The sequence below is a fragment of the Schistocerca piceifrons genome, chromosome 9 (assembly GCF_021461385.2).
Source record: "Schistocerca piceifrons isolate TAMUIC-IGC-003096 chromosome 9, iqSchPice1.1, whole genome shotgun sequence".
Taxonomy (NCBI): Eukaryota; Metazoa; Arthropoda; class Insecta; order Orthoptera; family Acrididae; genus Schistocerca; species Schistocerca piceifrons.
Genome location: NC_060146.1, coordinates 53,789,490 through 53,815,428, shown reverse-complemented (window position 1 = coordinate 53,815,428; position 25,939 = coordinate 53,789,490). Strand labels below are relative to the sequence as shown.

Sequence of the window (25,939 nt, the reverse complement as noted above, 5' to 3'; positions counted from 1 at the left end):
TCACGCAGTATCATTTCTCCCATTTCATCTTCATCTACATCCTCTTCCATTTCCATAATATTGTCCCCAAGTACATCGCCCTTGTATAGACCCTCTATATACTCCTTCTGGTAATAAATTGTAATATACTGCCGATTCTGAATCTGAAAGCTTTATTTCATAAACTATATTTAATACGTAATGGACGTAATAATGCATTGATTTGTGAATGTATATAACTGATTGTATTTATAATGTAAATATTGTTAATTGCTGGGTCATAGACAAGGGAACTTTGTTTAAGCATGCTGATAGCAACGACAAAATGGCAGTAGCTGTGCCGTTGTTTATCTTTGCGTACGGAGAGTCTCTGGCGCGCAGCGAGCAGAGAGGAAGTAGAGCAGCGTGAGTCATGAAAGTGTGTCGAAGTGTTTGTTGGGTGCTCCAGCAGAAGCGGCGTGCAGCTATGATCGCGCCAACATAGGCGCACCTACTTTTGTTAACCTTCCACTACTGGGAGCACGGTAAGAGTGGGCAGGCAGAGGAGGCTGCAATCCCAGCTGCTGCCTGTCCCATAATCATCCGCAGCTCTGGAGACGACTCGTGGTTCTCAACCAGTAGCATCTCAGCACGGTCGTCAGCTACATTTTTCGTCGTCCACAGAGTACAACATCGTTAGACTGTTAACTAAGAGAGTATAACTAATATTGTACAGGCATTACCAAGTGGCATTTCTTTCACAGACTTTGACTAACTTTCTTGAATAATAACCTCTAATAGTTAAAACTTGTAGGGCACCTTTGGTGTCATTGCCCTCATGTGTCCAAGCTTCCCTTTCCATGCAATCACCGAGTGTCGCAGAAATGTGAAAATTGATTAACTATTTACTGCCAGTTTTGGTTGTCTGCCAATGACCAGTTTCAGTCTAAATATTGCTTCCTCAGTGACTGTTCATTCTTGTATTGTGTAAGAGAAGCTTAACGGATTTGCGATTTGGACTATTAACTTCACTCAAAGTAACGTAAAATTTCACTGGCAACACTAATAACTAAAGATATGGCACAAATTAAGAGTGTGCAGTTTCATTTATTTTGTATCCAGCTTAGCGAGTGACTTCTGCTGACTTGATAGGTATTTGATTGATCTTATTTTAAAAGTAAAATAAATTTCAATAACTGAAAGTAAACTGCTCGCCTTTTTCCAAATTTTGCGTTAAGCTACTGTTGTGTACATAGTTCTGCGTAGTCAGCACGTACACAACTTTCCCACTAGAGCACGCCCCACTAAGCACAACAGTGCACGCGCAGCGCTTGTCTGTCTCCGCATTACAAGATGGCGCTGCCTTAGAGACAGACCAAATTCTGCGTCCGCCGATCCACGTATTAATGTGTAACGCAGCCAATGAGATTGCTGCTGACGTAGAACCTTTTCTCCTCGCGGATCACACTCGCGCAGGGATACCTGAACGTGTGAGGTACAGACCTCCGAATAGTCAGTCTGCATTTGTCTGCACCAGTCTGTACGAGTCTGCATTAGTCTGTACCAGTCTATAGTCAAGTTTCAGTCTGCGCCTAATAAGATTACCATATTCCTGTACATAGCCATGAAGATAAATGTATAGACACTTTGGCAAGTATCAGAAATATGTGAGAATAAGATTAACGTACAAAGAGCAAAGGAGCTTCAGATTGTCAATTGTAAATAGCATCCAGAATCAAGTTAAGTAATGTTTATGCTTGTTATTATTTCAATAAATGTGTGTGAAAATTAATCAAGTTCTGTTTAAAGTTGGTCACCGTCAATCTGCTACTCTAAGCGTGCAAGTGGCATTTCTATAGTCTGACCTAACGGCAGAAGATAAACACGCCACGATAAGACCACGAGACATATTGCTGACACTCGCCTACTTCGTTAGAGCGACAAGTCAAATAATCTGATGGTGTGTGTACCGAAGGTCTCACAGTACGCACACCACAGTTACTCTGAGGTTACTAAAAATCATTTTTCATGTAACAAATTTCTGTTACAGTCCTTTATTTTATTAACCAACAACTTTATTTAACCTTGCTTTCAGCCGGCCGCTGTGACCGAGCGGTTCTGGACGCTTCAGTCCTGAACCACGCTGCTGCTAAGGTCGCATATTCGAATCCTGCCTCTGGCATGGATGTGCGTGATGTTCTTAGTTAGGTTTAAGCAGTTCTAAGTCTAGGGGACTGATGACCTCAGGTGTTAAGTCCCATAGTGCTTAGAGCCATTTTTTTTAACGTTGCTTTCAAAATTTAGTATTTCAGATTAAGCAAATGCAAGCTCACTGCTTTCTGATTCATTTAGTATTTCCTCGTGAACTGTTGTGTTGTGAAAAGTGTGACAACCTTCTGTTGCCATGCCAGTGATTATTTGCCTAATTTTCTTTGCTATTACGTTTATTAGGATTCTGGATATTCATTGCCCTAGTGGGCTGGCGACTGTTTAAGTATCCTTGTTTTGCTAATGAGTGTTTTTTTGTATTAAATACTACGTGGTACCCGTTTTCTCCCTGTGTGGTTCGTGAGTGATTGCACTTGATTCCACCCATTTCAAATTTATTATCAGTATGTAGACCAGGTTTAGAATAGGTTCTTCCTTCAGAAGGATCTGTTGTACACTTTCCTGCTACTAAACGGTATTATTTTCCTTCGGTAATGATAGCCTTACCCATTGTAAAATTTCATTAGGCATATGCGATCACGGTCAATTATATCACAATCCATTAGGCCGATTAGGAAGGGGGACGGTACAACAGCATGGCTGACAGTTGCTCGCAGCATATCTGATGTAATCCGAGTAATATGCCATTGCATGATATCCCTCAGATGAGGAAGAGTCCAGATACATCCCTGGCAGACACTATGTTTCAGCTATCACCAAAACCAGAAATCACATGGATTTAGGCAGGGAGATCTGGAAGGCGAAACATCTGGAAATTGCCTACAGATGACTTGATCGTTGCCGAAGATTTCTCGATTTAACTCTTTCACCTGGCGATCAATATGTAGTATCACCGAGCCTGCCTGAAAACATTGATGTGGACACAGTTGCGTTCTCGCTTAACTGGAATTACGTTTTGCACAAGGCAGTTCTTGTAATGTGCGCGTTTCGTCTCCTCAAAGAAAAACGGACTGAGAATGAAGGAGCTTATGACGCCACACCATGCAGTCACATAAACTGACTGCAGCGTCAACATATGGCATATGTGAGAGTTCTGTGTTTTCATGGCATGTATATAGTAAGAATGTGCCTCGTCCATCCAAAGAACACTCCCCAGCCTCATGTCATCCACTTCCAAGCATGGCAAAAAACAAAGAGCAAAGTCACAGCCTTGAAGCCTATTTGGGGATTCACTTGGTGCACATTCTGAATCTTGCACAATATGTGACATAGTAGAATCCCATATGCGACAGTTCTGTGCATTCATGGCCTGTGCAGAGTAAAAATGAGCCTCGTCCATCCGAACAACATTCCCCAGGCACATGTCATCCATTTCCAAGCGTGTCAAAAAACAAAGGCAAGGTCATGGTATTGAAGCCTGCCTTGGGAATTCATTTGGTGCACATTTTGCATATTGTAGAGATACCAGTGTAAAATAATACACAATTCTCATGACACAGCTAGAGTATTGGCTGCACAATTGCAGGGATGTGCTGCACAGTCAGCTAAAGCTACAGATGCTTCATCAAAATCTGCCATGGGAATGGACCACATCCCTCAGCTCTTGCACCTATTTCTTCCAGCGCGTTATTTGCTGCTGTTCTGGTAAAACAACTTCACCAGCAGTGCACGCTCTTTATTCTCAAGAATCAGTGCATTTTGTATGGAAAACTTTCACCTTCTTAACCGTTTACATCAACAGTTGCTTCACAAAAGAAATTAATATGTCACCAAGCAACAAACAGTATACCGGAATCAAAACGGGAAACGTTTCACATTCTGACAGCTTACAGCGTCATATTTTCACCTGGCGGCAGGAAGCAGAACTATTAATTTTTTCAGCATAGTCCGTGAGAGCACCAGTTAATGAACATACATATGACGTTTCAGCATCCTGCGACGTATACAACCCATGCTACAGCACTTGGAACACTAAGTATAACCTGCTGGCACATACCTCTTCACTGCCACGTCTTATATCAGAGCTGGAGGAGAGCAGTTCTGCATTATCTACATCACTCCAAGGAGATCCTGCATGCTCTTTTAAAGGAATGACTAATATTTCTTCTGGCGATGATTTGGATAAGGCCATTCATGTGGCGACTGTCAGGGGAGTAGTTTTCAAACTTCTTTTCACAGACGTTAAGGAAATTTGTCTGTGAAAAGCTCACTCAGTTAAAACACATTGGGAGTACCCTAGCTGTCGCTGGATGTCACTTACTTCTTAATAATGACCAATGAGTTAACCACTAACACCTCCTTGAATGCCAAATACAAGTCCAATCCCTTAATCAGTGTGTCTACTAAATCTGTCCCCAATTCACCTTCCGCAGGGCAAAATACAAGCGCCGTGCCTTACTCATTGATCCTACTCACACAGTGCAGAATGCATATACAGTCCCTTAATCATTGCTCCATCTTACCCAGAGTAATAGAGCAAGGCAGGCGCCAGTCAGCAGTGCAAGGCGGGTGCCAGTCCATTTTGTTAGTGCGGGTTGTCTGCATCAGAGGCAGGTATGCACTCAGGGGCAAACCTGTTATTCCCCTTTGCTTGAAAGGTACTTAACCTATTGTGCTCCTTTGATCGACAGGTACTTAACCTATTGTTCTGCTAAAAAGGTTATATACCTGTCAATCAACAGAGAAAATAGGTTTGCCCCTGAGGGCATACCTGGCCATGATGTAGGCAACCTGCACTAACAAAATGGACTGGCACCTACCTTGCTCTACAACTTGCACTTAGGGGAAACCTACTGTCCTCCTTTGATTGACAGGTACGTAACGTTTTTAGCAGAACAATAGGTTAAGTACCTGTCGATCAAAGGAGAACAATAGGTTTTCCCCTGAATGCATACCTGCTCTGGATGTAGGCAACCCGCACTAACAAAATGGACTGGCGCCTGCCTTACTCTACCACTACCCAGGCCTGAATTCAAGTTCTGTGCCTTTTTACCTGCTAACCATATCCAAAATTCAAGTCCAGTACCTTAAGTACTGATCCAACTCACACAGTCTCAGATACAAATACAGGGTGACCCAAAAATCGTTAACATTTGAAAATGCACTAATTCACAGAGCGACATAGGTAGGGAGGAAAAAACTGACACAGATGTTTGAAACAAAATGAGGTTTAATTGAAAGGATCTACTATTGTGTAGGATGGCGCCCCACTCAATGTTAATAATCGTGTGAAAGATCTCTTGTACACATCGTTTGATCAGGATCGCTTGCTGAGCTGTTGCTTTGATCATGCTTGGTCTGCCAGGTCCCCAGACCTCAATCCATGTGATTGTTGGTCATGGGGTTACCTGTAATCACAAGTCTACCACGATTGTCCGACATCATTAGGAATGCTAAAAGGCAACATCCGATGGCAATTTTTCACCATACCTACAGATATACTGTACAATGCTGTTCACAATATTGTCCCTCGACTACAGATATTGTTGATGAATGACGACCCACATGTTGAGCATTTCTTATAAAGAACATCGTAGTTGTTAAAAATCAATTGTTATTCTCATTATTGCTTTTGTATCATATGAAGCGCAATCTATTGATCGTTTTGTCCAGTTTCTTTTCGATTCAATGTGATATCACATGTGCGTGTCAGTTTTTACCTCTCTGTCTATACTATTCCGTGAAGTATTGAATTTTCAAATGTCAAAGGACTTTTGGGTCGCCCTGTACTACACGTGCCTTCTTACACTGAGTGCCTTAACCTCTGCGCCTGGTCACTTGATCCTGAAGACATATTCACTTTCATCAGTCCCGAATGCAAGTACCTCTGTTCCTGCTCACTCAGTCTCAAAGACAAGTCCACTTTGGTAGTCCGAAATACTATTCCACTGTCTTAAGGCGAGACTTTCGTGAAAAACACACACTATTTGAAACATGTATCAAATCCACAATTTTGAAGATACGACAATGTAAGTTCGTACCTTGCTTTACAAGAAATCGACACATTTACTGTTAAGTTCCTTGGATTATATCTATTCTGGATTTTTTATGGATTTAAAAAACTTTATTTTTAAAAAGTAATATATGTACCTTTCTCTCAGAACCAATTCAATAGATTTCTACAAAATTTTCTCTGTTTAATCTCATTGCATATAGTGAGATCTCTCCTGAGGTTTTTTGAATATATCGAACAGGAGAATTTTAATACTGTTTTAATTAAAATTCTGCAAGTATAATATAAAATTCATGCAAAATTCCAAGCACTTTGTCTCATATCACAGCTTACGCTCAGAACTTCAAAATTTACTGTTGAAACATTTATTGGTTTTATAGAAATAAGTGTGCAAAATTTCATAATTATAGCCTTAACAGACTCTGAGAAAAAAGTACAAAATTTAAAAACAAACAGTTGTGAGTCTATTTTTCTCAAGATGAGTAAATTTTTCTATCTCAAAGCCCATTCTCTCTGACACCTTCGCCCTTACTATGTTCCTATCACTAAATACAAGAAATGCATCATAAGTTGCAATTCTGACAGCTGTAGCAGATGAAAATGTGCTTTTAGAGCATCATTTCTATATGAGTGCATTCAGAGACCCATTTGGATACTGAATTTTGCCGTGAACACACATTTTTAAAAGTTTAGGATCGCTCATAAACCTGTAAGTGGGATTGACAACATCAGCATCCAGGATACAATTCTGAAGTCTCTCCGTGTGAATGCAACTCTCGGAATCGTAGTTCACCGAGCTAGGATTGATGCGTTGCTTCCAAAAGTGGGCGTGACAGGAAGGTCGCACCACATGTGTAATTATTTTTCAGGCACTTCGCATGCGATTTCATCGGAAATTATTGTCCATGAATTCCAGTAATAAATCAAATATAAATTGAAAATTGTCATTTTCGGCCAGTTTCATGAACGTCTGCATCTACATTAGTATAGATACTCAGCAAGTCACCGTATGGTGCGTGGCGGTGAATATCCTGAGCACTACTTGTCATTTCCTTTCCTGTTCTACTCCCAAATGGAGCGACTGTCTGCATCCCTCTCTGAGTCCTAATTTCTCGTATCTTATCTTCGCGATCCTTGCACGCAATGTATGTTCAAATACTGGTTCTCTAAACTTTCTCATCAGTAACGTTGGAAGCTGAAGAAGTGAATTAAAAATTGTGCTGCGGCTGGGACTCGAACCCGGGTCTTCTTGCTTACTAGGCAGATACGCTGACCATTACACAACCACAACATTATGGTCAACATAGCTGCACGAACTACCCAAGACAAATACCCTCCCCAACACAAACTCTGGGGTGCTATTCCAATGTCGGAGAGACCTGGTAATAGTGACAATATAAGGGGAGATGTGAATTAGTTTTTTTGTTGGGGAGAGTATTTAACTTCGGAAGTTCGTACAGCTATATTGACCATAATGCTGTGGTGGTGTAATGGTCGGCATATGTGCCTAGTAAGCAATTAGGGATATGGCAGCAAGAGAGGGGAAGAAAACCAATGTGCACTCCGTGTGCATACTGGGGGGAGTCATTCCAGATGTGGAAAGGGTCCTTCCGGATGCCATGAAGGGTACAGGGTGCACCCATCTGCAGGTGGTCGCTCATGTCGGCACCAATGATGTGTGTCGCTATGGATCCGAGGAAATCCTCTCTGGCTTCCGGCGGCTATCTGATTTGGTGAAGACTGCCAGTCTCGCTAGCGGGATGAAAGCAGATCTCACCATCTGCAGCATCGTCGACAGGACTGACTGCGGACCTTTGGTACAGAGCCGAGTGGAGGGTGTGAATCAGAGGCTGAGACGGTTCTGCGACCGTGTGGGCTGCAGATTCCTCGACTTGCGCCATAGGGTGGTGGGGTTTCGGGTTCCGCTGGATAGGTGAGGAGTCCACCACACGTAACAAGTGGCTACACGGGTAGCAGGGGTTGTGTGGCGTGGGCGGGGCGGTTTTTTAGGTTAGATGGCCTCGGGCAAGTACAGAAAGGGCAACAGCCTCAACGGGTGCGGGGCAAAGTCAGGACATGCTGGGACCAAGCAGCAATCGGTATTGTAATTGTAAACTGTCGAAGCTGCGTTGGTAAAGTACCGGAACTTCAAGCGCTGATAGAATGCACCGAAGCTGAAATCGTTATAGGTACAGAAAGCTGGCTGAAACCAGAGATAAATTCTGCCGAAATTTTTACAAAGGTACAGACGATGTTTAGAAAGGATAGATTGCATGCAACCGGTGGTGGAGTGTTCGTCGCTGTTAGTAGTAGTTCATCCTGTAGTGGCAGAACAACTGAGAGAAAATTTGGAATACATTTCACATAAATTTTCTCAGCGTGTTATAGTCTTAGGTGGAGATTTCAATTTACCAGATATAGACTCGGACACTCAGATGTTTAGGACGGGTGGTAGGGACAGAGCATCGAGTGACATTATACTGAGTGAACTATCCGAAAATTACCTATAGCAATTAAACAGAGAACCGACTCGTGGAGATAACATCTTGGACCTACTGATAACAAACAGACCCGAACTTTTCGACTCTGTATGTGCAGAACAGGGAATCAGTGATCATAAGGCCGTTGCAGCATCCCTGATTATGGAAGTTAATAGGAATATAAAAAAAGGGAGGAAGGTTTATCTGTTTAGCAAGAGTAATAGAAGGCAGACTTCAGACTACCTAACAGATCAAAACGAAAATCTCTGTTCCGACACTGACAATGTTGAGTGTTTATGGAAAAAGTTCAAGGCAATCGTAAAATGCGTTTTAGACAGGTACGTGCCGAGTAAAACTGCGAGGGACGGCAAAAACCCACCGTGGTACAACAAGTTAGGAAACTACTGCGAAAGCAAAGAGGGCTTCACTCCAAGTTTAAACGCAGCCAAAACCTCTCAGACAAACAGAAGCTAAACGACGCAAAGTTAGCGTAAGGAGGGCTATGCGTGAAGCGTTCAGTGAATTCGAAAGTAAAATTCTATGTACCGACTTGACAGAAAATCCTAGGAAGTTCTGGTCTTACGTTAAATCAGTAAGTGGCTCGAAACAGCATATCGAGACACTCCGGGATGATGATGGCATTGAAACAGAGGATGACACGCGTAAAGCTGAAATACTAAACACCTTTTTCCAAAGCTGTTTCACAGAGGAAGACCGCACTGCATTTTCTTCTCTAAATCCTCGCACAAACGAAAAAATGGCTGACATCGAAATAAGTGTCGAAGGAATAGAAAAGCAACTGGAATCACTCAACAGAGGAAAGTCCACTGGACCTGACGGGATACCAATTCGATTCTACACAGAGTACGCGAAAGAACTTGCCCCCTTCTAACAGCCGTGTACCGCAAGTCTCTAGAGGAACGGAGGGTTCCAAATGATTGGAAAAGAGCACAGGTAGTCCCAGTCTTCAAGAAGGGTCGTCGAGCAGATACGCAAAACTATAGACCTATGTCTCTGACGTCGATCTGTTGTAGAATTTTAGAACATGTTTTTTGCTCGAGTATCATGTCGTTTTTGGAAACCCAGAATCTACTATGTAGGAATCAACATGGATTCCGGAAACAGCGATCGTGTGAGACCCAACTCGCTTTATTTGTTCATGAGACCCAGAAAATATTAGATACAGGCTCCCAGGTAGATGCTATTTTCCTTGACTTCCGGAAGGCGCTCGATACAGTTCCGCACTGTCGTCTGATAAACAAAGTAAGAGCCTACGGAATATCAGACCAGCTGTGTGGCTGGATTGAAGAGTTTTTAGCAAACAGAACACAGCATGTTGTTATCAATGGAGAGACGTCTACAGACGTTAAAGTAACCTCTGGCGTGCCACAGGGGAGTGTTATGGGACCATTGCTTTTCACAATATATGTAAATGACCTAGTAGATAGTGTCGGAAGTTCCATGCGGCTTTTCGCGGATGATGCTGTAGTATACAGAGAAGTTGCAGCATTAGAAAATTGTAGCGAAATGCAGGAAGATCTGCAGCGGATAGGCACTTGGTGCAGGGAGTGGCAACTGACCCTTAACATAGACAAATGTAATGTATTGCGAATACATAGAAAGAAGGATTCTTTATTGTATGATTATATGACAGCGGAACAAACACTGCTAGCAATTACTTCTGTAAAATATCTGGGAGTATGCGTGCGGAACGATTTGAAGTGGAATGATCATATAAAATTAATTGTTGGTAAGGCGGGTACCAGGTTGAGATTCACTGGGAGAGTGCTTAGAAAATGTAGTCCATCAACAAAGGACGTGGCTTACAAAACACTCGTTCGACCTATACTTGAGTATTGCTCATCAGTGTGGGATCCGTACCAGATCGGGTTGACGGAGGAGATAGAGAAGATCCAAAGAAGAGCGGCGCGTTTCGTCACAGGGTTATTTGGTAACCGTGATAGCGTTACGGAGATGTTTAATAAACTCAAGTGGCAGACTCTGCAAGAGAGGCGCTCTGCATCGCGGTGTAGCTTGCTGTCCAGGTTTCGAGAGGGTGCGTTTCTGGATGAGGTATCGAATATGTTGCTTCCCCCTACTTATACCTCCCGAGGAGCTCACGAATGTAAAATTAGAGAGATTCGAGCGCGCACGGAGGCTTTCAGACAGTCGTTCTTCCCGCGAACCATACGCGACTGGAACAGGAAAGGGAGGTAATGACAGTGGCACGTAAAGTGCCCTCCGCCACACACCGTTGGGTGACTTGCGGAGTATAAATGTAGATGTAGATGTAGAAATGTAGCAGCCCGCCTCTGAAATGCTTTCATGTTTTCCTTCACCTGGTACGGATCCCAAATACTCGAGCAGTACTCAAGACTAGGTCGCACCAGCGTCCTATAAGCGGTCTCCTTTACAGGTGAACCTCTTTTTCCTAAAATTCTCCCATTCGCCCATTCGCCTTCCCTACCATAGTTTTCACATGCTCATTCTATCTCATATCTCTTTACAACGTTCGCGCAGATATTTAAATGACTGTGTCATGTAGGACATTAGTAACACTGTATCCGAATATTACAGGTTTGATCTTTCTACTCATCATCATTAACTTACATTTCTCTACATTTAGAGCTAGCTGCCACTCATTACACTAACTGGAGGTTTTGTCTTAGTCGTCTTGTCTCTACCTACAATCACTCTAATTCGACACCTCACCGTACACCAAGGCATTATCAGCAAACAACCGCACACTGCTGGCCACCCCGTCTGCCAAATCATTTATGGATGTAGAGAACAGCAGCAGTCCTATAATACTTCTCTGTGACACTCTAGGTGAAACCCTTGTATCTGATGAACACTCACCGGCGATGACAACATACGGGCTTCTATTACTTAAGAAGTCTTCGAGCCACTCACGTATGTGTGAATTTATTCCAGATGCTCGTACCTTCGTTAACATCCTACAATGGGGCACTGTGTCAAATGCCTTCCGGAAATCTAGAAATATGGAATCTGCCTGTTGCCCTTCATCCACAGTTCTCAGTATACAATGTGAGAAATGGGTAAGCTGAATTTCGCAAAAGCAATGCTTTCTAAATCCACGCTGATTCGTGGACATAAGCTTGTCAGTCTCAAGAAAGTTTATTATATTCGCACTGGGAATATGTTCAAGGATTCTGCAGCAAACCGAAGTTGGGGATATTGGTCTGCAATTATGTGGCTCCATTCTTTTAACCTTTTTATATACTGGAGTCACCTGCGCTGTTTTCCAGTCGCTTGGGACTTTGCGCTGGGCGAGAGATTCACGAAAAGTGCAAGCTAGGTGAGGGGCAAGTGCCATAGAGTACCCTTTGTACAATAGAACCTTGGTTCCATCCGGGACCTGGTGATTTAGGAGGGTTGCCCAGAAAGTAATGCACCACATTTTCTTTTCTCAGCCGAAAACAATGGTAAGATTGCGAACCGTTACGTCTGTATTATCTGAAGTCTCCTGAGTAAGTTTCCGTCACTTCCGACAGATAGCGTAGCAGCAGAGCAGTTCCAAAATGGCGTCTGTAGGTGATTGAATTTCTCACTGTAGAGAAAGAAACTGTGGGGAATATTCACAAATGATGGTGCAAAGTCTATGGAGCATTTGTTGTTGGCAGAAGTACAGTTAGTCTCTGGTCATGGAGGGTCAGGTCATCAGAAGGCGGTCCGGTGGAGCTCCACGATTTGCAACAGTCGAGGAGACTAGCCACGGCTGTCACACCTAACCTAGCTCCCTCTGACTTCCACTTGTTTGGGCCATTAAAGGATGCCATTCATGGAAGACTTTTTGGGAACGGTGGGGAGGTGACTCACAAAGTGAAACACTGGCTCTGCCACAAGGACAAGGATTGGTACCGACAGGTCATACACGGCCCTGTTTCATGCTGGAGGAAGGCCACAGAACTGGATGAAGATTCTACATCTACATCCATACTCCGCAAGCCACCTGACGGTGTGTGGCGGAGGGTACCTTGAGTACCTCTATCGGTTCTCCCTTCTACTCCAGTCTCGTATTGTTCGTTGAAAGAAGGATTGTCGGTATGCTTCTGTGTGAGCTCTAATCTCTCTGATTTTAACCTCATGGTCTCTTCGCGAGATATACGTAGGAGTGAGCAATATACTGCTTGACCCTTCGGTGAAGGTATGTTCTCAAAACTTTAACAAAAGCCCGTACCGAGCTATTGAGCGTCTCTCCTGCAGAGTCTTCCACTGGAGTTTATCTATCATCTCCGTAACGCTTTCGCGATTGCTAAATGATCCTGTAACGAAGCGCGCTGCTCTCCGTTGGATCTTCTCTATCTCTTCTATCAACCCTATCTGGTACAGATCCCACACTGCTGAGCAGTACTCAAGCAGTGGGCGAACAAGCGTACTGTAACCTTTTTCTTTTTTTTTCGGATTGCATTTCCTTAGGATCCTTCCAACGAATCTCAGTCTGGCATCTGCTTTACTGACGATCAACTTTATATGATCATTCCATTTTAAGTCACTCCTAATGCGTACTCCCAGATAATTTATGGAATTAACTGCATACAGTTGCTGATCTGCTATATTGTAGCTAAATGATAAGGGACCTTTCTTTCTATGTATTCGCAGCACATTACACTTGCCTACATTGAGATTCAATTGCCATTCCCCGCACCATGCGTCAATTCGCTGCAGATCCTCCTGCATTTCAGCACAATTTTCCATTGTTACAACCTCTCGATATACCACAGCATCATCCGCAAAAAGCCTCAGTGAACTTCTGATGTCATTCACAAGGTCATTTATGCGTATCGTGAATAGCAACGGTCTTACGACACTCCCCTGCGGCACACCTGAAATCACTCTTACTTCGGAAGACTTCTCTGCATTGAGAATGACATGCTGCGTTCTGTTATCTAGGAACTCTTCAATACAATCACACAATTGGTCTGATAGACCATATGCTCTTACTTTGTTCATTAAACGACTGTGGGGAACTGTATCGAACGCCTTGCGGAAGTCAAGAAACATGGCATCTACCAGTGAACCCGTGTCTATCGCCCTCTGAGTCTCGTGGACGAATAGCGCGAGTTGGGTTTCACACGATCGTCTTTTTCGAAACCCATGCTGATTCCTAGAGAGTAGATTTCTAGTCTTCTGAAAAGTCATTATACTCGAACATAATACGTGTTCCAAAATTCTACAACTGATAGACGTTAGAGATATAGGTCTATAGTTCTGCACATCTGTTCTATGTCCCTTCTTGAAAACGGAGATGAACTGTGTGGGCGTGGAAAATTGGGTGTGTACATAAAATACCATTCTTTCGTGTGTGTAATTGTCATTATGTTCAATAAAGAATTGTTGAAGAAAAAAATGCATTGCATTACTTGCTTTTCAATCCTTCAGGTGTTTCTCTACAACAGGTATGCTTATTACTCTGTCGTCCATATAGGAGTCTGTCCAATGGTCAAAGACAGTGTGTTTGTACGATTCTCTTGTGAAATTTAAAAATTCGGCTTTCGTTTTGCTGCGACACCGGATTGGTCAACAAGGGACTGAATGGAAGCCTTAGACATCCGCCCTTGCTCAACGACTCGCCTCACTTTCTGAGTCAGCTCACATTTTGAAGATACAACTGAGACTAGCAAAGCACTTTATGAGCACAATAATAATATCTCAAAGTTTGTGACAGAGGCAAGAAAGAGGCAGCGCTGACTTACCGGCGATGATCATCATGCAGATGGTGAAGATCTTCTCGTTGTCGGTCTCGGCGGCGACGTTGCCGAACCCGACGCTGGTCATGCAGGTCATGGTGAAGTAGAGCGCCGTCACGTACATGGTCTTGCGCGACGGCCCGTTGACGAGCTCCGGCGACCCCGAGTCGTTGCTCCAGACGTAGGAGTAGGGCGTCTGCGTGACGTTGGCCAGCTTCCACAGCCACGAGAACTGGACGCCGTTGTCCGCGTCCGACCGCCCGATCGAGTACCAGATGCACGCGAGCCAGTGCGCCACCAGCATGTAGAAGCACAGCAGCAATATCAACATGGCCGCGCCGTACTCCAGGTAGCGGTCGAGCTTCCGCACCACGCGGCCCAGCCGCAGCAGGCGTACCACCTTCAGCGCACTGAACAGGCTGCCGATGCCCTGCGCACAAGCGGCAACCACCACTGTCCGCGGGGAAATTCTCTGCCCGGGGCCCCGGCCAGCTCTCGGACCAACCACTTATCTCTATCGTGTGTGTATGTGTATGTGTGTGCTTTGTGAAGGTGTGTGGCACGTGAAGGGGAAACTGGCACAATTAGAGGATGAAGTAGCCAAAGTCGTAATCATTCTCAGAGAATGAGTGTTGGGGCAGATGAGGACCTAGCTGCTTGTGAATCTTCCAGGCTATATGTTTGTTGTGAGCCATGAACCTTCTTCGTTGGCGACGTTTCATACAGAGCTTCGCTAGACATCTTCAGAGGTCGGCAGAACTCAGATGGATCAGCTGAAGCTGATGAAGCATCAGGAATGAAAAAGTTTCATGGACCACGACTGCACAACCGATAAGATTCACCAGCAGCTGTCTGGTCGTGAAACCCTTCATTGTATGATCAAATTCAGGATATCTTGCATAGTAGACCTGAGCAAAGTTGTTTGATGTGGCCTTCCCCAGTCTTTCACAAAGATTAAAGAATGGGATGATGAAACTAGTGACAGTTGGTGTGATGTGTATTTATTTGCCCACAAGCCTTCCCAATAAAGCAGCTGTATTCAAGTCACAAATAGCAAGAGATCTTGTTGAATAGGGTTCCTTGTTGTCAACAAACTTTCCTTTATCTTGATACAATTGTATCCATGACATGAAGATGGCTACTTCGCCAGAAAGGTTTGTCCGTAAACAAACGCACATCACTCCAGCTTCTGGTGGTGTCATGGAACCATTCTTTAAATATACAGAGGCTGTGCAAGAGTGCTTACAAAAAATATTTTATGAACTGTCAATTCTAAAGTGATGGAGTCCAGTCGACCTTAAACGAAATCCTAGCATGCATCATCAGAAGAAACCTGGCCACTATTGTGTACAAGAAAATATTAGTATTTCCGTTTTATGTAATTTATCCATTTTCACGTACATACAGTATCTGATCAAAGGTATCTGGACACCCCTGTGTAATGTGGAACTGGCAACCAGATGGGTGGACGCGCCAATACACAGGTAAAAGGAGGCGGTCAGTATTGGGAGAGTCAGTAGAGGAGCAATAACAACAGTGTGTGTCTGTGGCCAAGCGGTTCTAGGCGCTTCAGTCTGGAACAGCGCGACCGCTACGGTCACAGGTTGGAATCCTGCCTCTGGCATGGGTGTGTGTGAGGTATACGTAGTTCTAAGTTCTAGGGGACTGATGACTTCAGATGTTAAGTCTCATAGTGCTCAGAGCCATTTGAACCATTTTTTGTGTCGATCAAGAGGGCCCGTTGACATCATACGTGGGCTACTAATCACATGTCATCTGAGTAACAAATCCGTCAGACACATTTAAACCTTTCTAGAGCAGCCCATGTCAACTGCTGATGATGCGAATGTGAAGTCGAAATGCAAAGGAACAACCATAGCTAAAGCAAGACCAGGCACTCCTCATACACTGATGGACAGCGACCATCGACCATTGCAGATGGTGGTTGTTAAGAAATCGTTTGAAATGAGCAGAAGAAGTAACTCGTGAGTTCAAAAGTGCTACGATAACTTCGTGTAGGAAGTTAAAAAATGGCAGGGTACTATGCTCGAGCAACTCTTCACGAGGCAAACATTTCCGTAGTCAGTGCTAAACGACGCTTGAGGTGGTGTCAAGAGCGAAGCCAGTGGACAATCGATGGCTGGAATCGAGTGATGAATCGTGCTTTACCCAGAGGCAGTCAGAGGGAAGGGCTTCTGTTTGGCGAATGCCCGGAGAATGTTACCTGCCATTGGTCCAATGCCAAAAGTTAACTATAGAGCAGCTGGTGTTAAAGTTTGGGGATGTTTATCGTGATTAGAGTGTGGTACCCTTATTGTTCTTATGGTTCAAATGGCTCTGAGCACTATGGGACTTAACATCTGTGGTCATCAGCCCCTAGAACTTAGAACTACTTAAACCTAACTAACCTAAGGACCTCACACACATCCATGCCCAAGGCAGGATTCGTACCTGATACCGTAGTGGTCACACGGTTACAGACTGAATATTGTTCTTAAAGGAACACTAAACGCAGTAGGATATGAACATATGTTACAGAATTGCGTACTGCATACAGCGGAGGAAGAGTTCAGTCGATGATTGCTTGTATGAGCATGTCGTAAAGCAACATCTATGATGGAATGGTTTGTGGACAACAATATTTCTGAAAAGGGTTGGCCTGTCCAGAGTCCCACTTCAGGCGAATACCAAGACAGTTCTTCTGAAAGAGCATGGTCGACTTCCTTCCCCAATCTGATGGGACCAATGGCCTTATTCTGTGGTCCTCTCTGCCCAAATATACCAACCAATCCAGAGTCCTGAACTGAATCCAATGGAATATCTTTGGGATAAATCAGAATGTCGACTTCACTCCAGAACCCAGTGTCCAACATCACTGCACTTTCTTCTTTCGGGTCTTGAGAAAGTCTGGGCTGCCATTCCTCCACAGTTGTCCAGATGCCTAACTGTGTGTGTTCCGGGCAGAGTTCTAACCGTTTCAAACGCGAACGGTGGACATGCCCCATATTGATGTCCGCTAATAGGTGCCCGGATATTTATGATCAGATAGTATACATCGGACCTGTGCAGTGCTGTTAGAAAGTGTCAATTTGAAAATCTGGAAATGATGGGCTGCAATGGATCTTACACTAAATCGTCGTACGAATCATTAGAGGAAACCTGACTAAGATGGTCTAGAAAGAAACTGCAGTTATGTTCCTTTTATCTAATTTGTCTGTCTTCATCCAGAAGCTTCAACACCACTGCGAAGTGCGTGGCAGAGAGTTTCTTCCCATTCCAATGGCGTATGGAGCGCAGTAACAATGATTCCTTAAATGCCTGCGTGCCTGCTGTAATCACACTAATCTTGCCTTCAAACCTACACAGCAGTAGCCTTTGAATAATATCTCCACCAGGGGCTTCTGTAAGGTGCTGAGGGGCGGTGGGGATTGAGCAGGGATAGGTGTCAAGATGGAGGAGCACTTGCCTGCTTCTGAAATCTGATATTATAACCGAGTGAGGTGGCGCAGTGGTTAGCACACAGGACTCGCGTTCGGGAGGACGACGGTTCAATCCCGCGTCCGGTCATCCTGATTTAGGTTTTCCGTGATTTCCCTAAAATCGCTCCAGGCGAACGCCGGGATGGTTCATTTCAAAGGGCACGGCCGACTTCCTTCCCTAATCCGATGACACCGATGACCTCGCTGTGTGGTCTCTTCCCCCCAAACAACCCAACCCAACCCTCTGGCGGTATAGAATTCATCTTTAATAACAAAGTTTTTGCGTATTGCTTGTAATAATTGCCTGCGACTATACTAAATCGCAGATTTAGCATGGTTCAGAGCTATCAGTGTTTCTAAAAGTGTATTTCTCGTTCTACTTTTTCAGGAGTATTAATTTGGCAGTTTTTCTTGACTGTTTCTATTGCTAACCAACCGGATTTTCTCAGTCGTCCTTACTTTTTTCTTTTTTAGAATTCTTATTTTCAACCAAAACCAAAATTTTATTTTTATGATGAAATATATATGTTATTAAAGATTATTTCAATACGTTGGGTGCAATCATAAGGGTGTAATATCCGATCGTTGAATCAAAATAGTGGCATCCATATTCACGTTTAGCGTATAAAAAGATGTACGGTACTAATAAAATATGCTTACCATTTTGGTATGATAATAAGCCACTTATGAACTTTCGGTGGATGCCTATCAGTTGTTTGAGGTACAGGGTGTTTCAAAATGAATATACCGGTTTGAAGGCTTTGTAACATTTATTGCATTCAGCTTACATTATTGTAAAAATATTGAATGAAAGAACAACTCAAATAGTTTTCGTTACAACTGTTCGATGTGAGCATTATTCGTCACACAGCACACATCGAGCTGATAGGCGAATTCTTCCCAAAGCTTGATTGCTGTGTCAGAGGTAATTATAACAACTGTTTCAATATTGTTTCTGAAGTCACGTACTCCAGCTTGTAGCGCAGGTTGATACACATGATCCTTTATGAATCACAAGGGTAAAAATCGCTTGGCATCAGATCAGGTGACGGTGGAGATCATGCGTAACAAGCTCTGTCATTCCGCGCCTTACAACCAACGTCGTTTAATCAATCGTGCAGTCTGTCACGCCAGAGACGGCACACCACCCTGCTGCCAAATAAAGTTCTGCTCTTCAGCTTCTTCCAGTCTACAGAAAGAGCCACACTTCCTACGCATCGCGATACGAAGCACCAGCTATAGTTACTGCACAGCAAAAAGAGAGACTCTTAAACTTTCCGCTGGGATATGACACAAGGAACATTTAATTTAGAGAAGTTTCGTTTCAACTGTGCCATTTCGTGGGGATTTGGTGACCTCCACACACATACAATATGTGTGTTCACATTTACAATTACATGAAATGTCGAGTCATCATTGAAGACGACACGATCCAGGAAAGCTTCATGGTCATGCACCAACTTTTTGTTTGCAAAGTTGGTAAGTAGACCGTAGTCTGTAGGCTTAAGAGCTTGTAACAGGTTTACAAATAAAAATATTTGAGCTACTCTTTCATTTGATCTCTAATTTTAAATTGAATATAATAAATGCTATAATGTATTAAAACAGGTATATTCATTTTGAAACACCCTGTACAATACGTTTTATGTAATCTATGTCACATTTAGTTCTTGGGTAAGGTCACATCCTCAGACATCGAATCAGTAACATAAAAATGGCAATTTTAGAATCTTGTTCCCTCTTGGATAAATTTGAGTGGATCCTCATGTTCTTCACTTACTACTGGTTCTTGAAATTTTTTAACGATGGATAATTAGTGTTGAACTTCAATAGCCTGCGAATTTAGCTTTCTCACCATTTTCGTGAGAGACTCTTTGGAGTCAAACAGTCCTGTGGCCACTCGTGCTGTTCTTCTGCATATGTTCGATATCCCTGTACTACGGAGCGCTAGATCTGAAGATTATCAGCCAGTCAGATCAAAACCCGTCATCACTAAAAGAAACAGTAATTCAACTTCCTAAATTTCTTGAAAGAGGCATTATAAGACGAACAACAATAAAAGGAAAACAAAGGTAATGGATATTAGGTATTAAAATCCTGATTTCCTCTGTAGTAGTTTAAAGATGTATTTATTACGATGGATTCATTTCAGCTAGAATCCATCTTCAGACGATCTACCAGTCACATAACATTTTCTGCCGGCCATTGTGGCCGAGCGGTTCTAGGCGCTTCAATCTGGAACCGCGCGACCGCTACGGTCGCGGGTTCGAATCCTGCCTCGGGCATGGATGTGTGTGATGTCCTTAGGTTAGTTAGGTTTAAGTAGTTCTAAGTTCTAGGGGACTGATGACCTCAGATGTTAAGTCCCATAGTGCTCAGAGCCATTTGAACCATTTTTTAACATTTTCTGTTTTATTATAAAGTTGGTTCATCACATTTTCAGAATTACAGATTTGTTCCTACGTACATACATCATCAATGGTCGCTGTGACTGTACTGTATTACGACGTGGTATAGGTTTTAAGACTCTTACTATAAAAGCTGTGCTGTGGTTTGCTTCCGTTGTTAACGGTCCTTTCTTTTAATTTTAATAATTCGGCGTTTTATCATCAGATTTTAGAGATTGACAGTTGGCTAAATATGCTATATGGTTGCAGTTGCCATGATGTGTTGCTGTCATAATTTCTGTCTGTATGTATGACTTTGTAATCGAGGTGTCTGGGGTTATGTTCGTTTCACAGCAGCTCCCCCAAACGTGACGTCATTTTGACGTCACGCGCTATACTGACGCCCGCATGATCGGCTATCAACTTTATGACAAGGGAGAATATTAATATTACTGCTCCTCGATTCACTCGCAGCAATTTATGCTGTCCTCTTAGGTTCCTGTCTAACCACACACTCGAGAGGCCATACATATTCGGCAATAAAGAGCCAAATATTTGTGTGAAGGAAGAATTTGAATTTTATTGTTGCTTCAGAAACTTAAGATGCCCTCATAAGTTCCTAATTAACCACATACTTCGAAATCGCTAAAAATTTATTCCATCCTTCCTTCTAACATCAGACTGAATATAAATAATATCCAGTATTGCAGAACATATTTGTATTACACTCATAAGAGAGTAAGAGAACGTGTTAAAACGCTAGAATGGAAAACATTCCATGTTAACAGAATGCGAAACAAGAACTTACGACTCCGGAAAGCACGACGATATTCATTACGCTTGCACAAAACCATGCGATGCTAACCTCCGCCTTGGTTATCGTATTCTGTCTTAAGGCTTGTATCATCGATGCGTTATGAAGTGACAATTAATAATAATAGTGATATGTTTGTGATAAATTTCCAATTCTCCGTTACACTGAAACGACATACTGCAAATTATAAAACAAGCCTTTTTCATTCGTAATTTGTAAATTACTTGACGATAATAATTCACTCCTAAGTGAGCAGTCTCATATGAAGGCAGTAACCGTCGATAAATAATTACGTGATATTATACTGTAGCAATAATTATAATAAATCATTCCAAGAAAACGTGCTTTTGTAAACGTCCGGTACGCGGACATGAAATTTTGTGAGATGGCCGTATCGAATGCTAACGATAGTCGATAGCCGATCATGCGGTCGTCGATATTGTGTGTGACGTCAAAATGACAAGTTTGCGGAAATTGTGAAACGAGCGATCCACATGTCTGTCGGTATTAGTCTGTATCTATCCATTATGTTTGGTTAGGAATTCAATAAAACTGTGTTGTGTGTATGCAGATTTCTATCTCTAGTACGCTCATTTTACAAATATTACTTAAAGGTTTTACTTGTATAATACTTGAAGAGCTAGAAATCGACATACGCACAATACAACCCTCTGAAGACATTTTAAACTAACAAACGGATTTAAAACATAATCATTTCATAAACAATTTTATTCAATTCTTAATCAAGGATAACGGATATGCACAAAAGTACTATCCCCTGCATAGATGTCTTGAGCCACCGTAACTCAGGCGTGCCAATTACCCAGACTATATTCATCCAGAGTTTGAGAATGTGAACGTTTAGGAACATCATCTTCAACACACATACTCCGCAAGCCACCTTACGGTGCGTGGCAGTGGGTACCATGTAGCATTACTACTCATTCCCTGCCCTGTTCCATTCACAAATACATCGAGGGAAAAATGACTATCTATATGCCTCCGTAGGAGCCCTAATTTCTAGTACCTTATCTTCGCGGTCCTTACGCACAATGCATGTTGCCGGCAGTAGAACCGCTCGGCAGTCAGCTTCAAATGACGGTTTTCTAAATTTTGTCAATAGTGTTTCCGAAACAGAACGTCCCCTTCCTTCCATGGTTTCACATTTGAGTTCGTGAAGCATCTCCCTGACACTTATGTGTTATTCGAACCTAACGGTAACAAATCTAGCAGCCCACCTCTGAACTGCTTCAATGTCTTCCTTCAATACAACCTGGTACAGATCCAAAACAGTACTCAAGAATAGGTCGCACCAGCGCCCTATATGCGGTCTCCTTTACATGTGAATCACACTGTCCTAAAATTCTCACAATAAACGAAAGTCAGCCACCCGCCTTCTCTGCCACAGTCCTCAGATGTTCGTTTCATTTCATATCGCTTTGCAACGCTACGCCCAGATATTTAAACGACTTGACTGTGTCAAGCAGCACAGTACTAATGCTGTATCCGAACATTCCAGGTCTGATGTTTTTACTCATTCGCTTTGACTTATATTTTTCCACATTTAGAGCTGGCTGCCATTCATCACACCAACCAGAAATATTGTCTAAGCCATATTGCATTCTCCTACAATCATGCAACTCCGACACCTTACCGTACACCACAGCAGCATCAGCAAATAGCCGAAGACTGCTGCCCACCTTAGACATAAGGGTGTCTAATTTACTTTACTGTCTCTTAAATATCTTTTTGTAAAAAAATCCACGGCTTGAACTTTGAACTATGTGAAGCATGCATTTCTCTGCACAATTAATCTATGTAGACATGCGTATTTGACCGCTAGAGTACAAACTCCGGAGCGAGATAAAACAGAATATAATACGTAAATACATATCGAATATTTATGACACATACAAGGAAAGCGGAAAAATATCATCCGCTAAGTCATAACGCGGTCGATAGTGTATATGGTATAACCATGAAGGACGTCCATCAAAGAGAACTGTGACGACAGTAGCAAATGTCACTTCAGAACTGAAAGTCGCACTATCGAACCCTGCCAGCACCGTATCAATACAAAGGCAGCTCTATAAGCTGGGAACTGCAAGCACTCCGTCTTCAGGCCACAAGTGGCCCATCGGGACCATCCGACCGCCGTCTCATCCTCAGATGAGGATGCAGGTAGGAGGGGCTTATGGTCAGCACACTGCTCTCCCGATCGTTATGATGGTTTTCTGTTTTTCTGTAGCTGGAGCCGCCACTATTAGGTCACGTAGCTCCTCAAGTGACACCACGAGGCTGAGTGCACCCCAAAAAATGTCAACAGCGCACCGACGGCCGGACGGTCACCCATCCAAGTGCCGGCCACACCCAATAGCGCTCAACTTGGGTGTTCTCACGGAAACCGGTGTATCCACAGCGGCAAGGCCGTTGCCTGGGAACTGAGAGGCGAGCTGGAATTCCAAAACCACGCATCAGTGACGAAATGGCCGTAACAGGAGAACACGGTGCTGAAGCCATAAAACCTGGACAATGGAGAAATGTAAGAAAATTATTTGGTTGGATTAGTCTTGTTTCACGCTGTTTCCAACTTGAGGGTGAGTGTACTTCCCAGCAGTGACACATGGCAGGGGGAATGGTATCGGTGATGATTTGAACAGAAATATCATTGAATTCCAACAAGGAATCCATGATTACTCTGCAATGTCGTATTATGTGACCTTTTTGGCTATCAGCTCCATCCAATGGCACAATGTTTGTTCGCCGATGAAGATGCTGTCTTCTAAGATGGCAGATCCCATGCTCACAAAGATCGCATCTTCCAGGACTGGCTCTGTGAGCACAAGGATGAATTTTCGCTTCTCTCCTGGCCACCACGGTCATCAGACCTCGATATTATTGTGCTCTATGGTCTAATTTTGACAGAAGCGCGAGCAATCGCCATCATCGTTACCTCAACTTCCCATTATTTTGGGAATGGAATAACAGACCTTTCAAAGTCATAGAGGACCTGTAATTATCCATTTCGACACGACCAGAAGTCGTTTTGAAAGCCACCGAGTTCTCTACACCGCATTAGGCATGGTAATGTGGTGCATATTTTCTGTGTTTCCATATTATTACCCAACTGCTGTAATTCATGCTAGTAAAGTGCGGGGACACGACAAAATGCCAGTAAGGAGCTCTCAAATTAGGTAGTACCCATGACGGTGTGAATGAAGTTGCCCGATTTCTTGGTGTATCAGCGAGCAGTGCCAAACCTGTCTACAAGAACTGTTGGAAACACACACTGGTGTAGCAAGGCGTACGAACAGTGCCAGTAAAAAGACCCTAACCGGTAAGGAACGCAGACGAGTGTCACGCCTCGTCAATCATAGTCTGCTTCAGATCCAATTGCCATTGCTGCGGTCAGTGAATGCAGGTCCATCACAACCAGGTTCCGAGCGAGCACTGCAAAGGGAAATGCTTTTACTAAAGTCTATGCACCGAGAGCTGGGATGAAACATAAACAGTAGAGTTGTGGCGATTCGTGAATGAGTCGTTCATTTGAACGACTCTAAATAAAGAATCGTAAGAATCGAATCGTCATACGGACGAATCGTCGTTCAAAAGAATCGTGAGAACGATTACGTGTTTCCGACTCGTGACGATTCCAAGTTCCAACGATTCATCGATTCTTGGTACACTATGCTTCGAAGGGAACTTCCGAATCATGCCGAGTCGTGCCGAATGATTACGACCGCCAGATGGCAGTCAAGTGGAGGATACGTGTGAACAGAGGAAGTTCAGAACGAACAAACCAAGCTGACACTTGGCGGTGGCTGACTGGAACGAGCGTAAAGGCATTTCCCATTTACTGTCGCTACCATCAGCCACCGCGCCGACGTCAGCTTAGTTTGCGCGAGTAGTACACGAACTAGTGATGACAGAAACGATATACAGCGAGTACACAGCTCCCAATACACACGATTAAAATCAAGAAATCCAAGTATGATGAGTAAATACGTACCTCTAATTGTTGCAGATGCAATGCAAAACACACACACCTTCTTTCCACACGAGCAATAGCACTTGGATTATGTATTATATTTCGCGTATCTCGAAAACGGCCCTAACGATTTGGATGAAATTTTGTATTTAGACTGGTTTTTGCTTTTTGAGTTCACCTACATAGTTCCATTCTTTCGTAAAAAGTCAATTTTACAATATATATATCCTACATAGTTCCATTTGTAAAAACGCAATTTTATATTATAAAAACGCTATTTCACATTTTTTTTATAACGCCATCTAGTAAAACTTTGTTAGTACGTATTGAATGTAGTTAAGGTTTTGGTTTTCATGTTTATCTGTACATAGGTGTCTTTCCTTACAGCATGCGATTTTACACAAAAGAGTTTTTTAAACAGAAACGCGAATTTCGTGTTTCTTGGGAACGGCTTAACAGTTTGGATGAAATTTTATATTTAGATACGGATTTTGATTTTTAAGTTTATCTATATTGGCGTGTTTCCTGAAAAACTCGATTTTACACAATAAGTATTTTATATCGCAATTTCGTAAATCTTTGTTACTATTGGATGTTACAGTAGAGGTGTATCAAAATTTTGTGAGATGGCGGTATAACATTATCCGAATACGAACACGTTGGACTTACCGTACATCCAATAGTAACAATCATCCTAGATATGTTTTAGGTTAGACATGGTGTCCTTTCATCAATTAAGGCATTACACGTATAAATCGAGAATCACACTTGTAACATCATATGCATGTTTACTTATAAATAAACTATTTCTGGCATATCTCGTCATGACACAGTTCGATTCTAACCCCATTGACAATTTCAGACATGTCTTGCCATCTGTGAGTAAGATGTAGAACTTTTTGCATTCCGTAAGAATCGTGCCATTGCAGACTAGAATGAATCGTGAAAGAATCGTGAACGAATCGTAGGAATCGATTCGCTATGTGAGATTGAATCGTAGG

General features: G+C 42.9%; 1 protein-coding gene across 1 annotated transcript in view; it reads right to left on the bottom strand.

The window, feature by feature from the left end:
* LOC124716698 (potassium voltage-gated channel protein eag-like) overlaps positions 1-25,631 on the bottom strand; it is a 242,665-nt gene extending 217,034 nt beyond the window's left edge. Inside the window, exons 1-2 of the mRNA XM_047243239.1 lie at positions 25,608-25,631; positions 14,277-14,700 (exon numbers count right to left, since the gene is read on the bottom strand). Of these exons, the coding sequence (XP_047099195.1) occupies positions 14,277-14,700; positions 25,608-25,631 (448 nt within the window). The remainder of the gene's footprint in view (positions 1-14,276; positions 14,701-25,607) is intronic.
* Between the last annotated feature and the right edge of the window lie 308 nt (positions 25,632-25,939).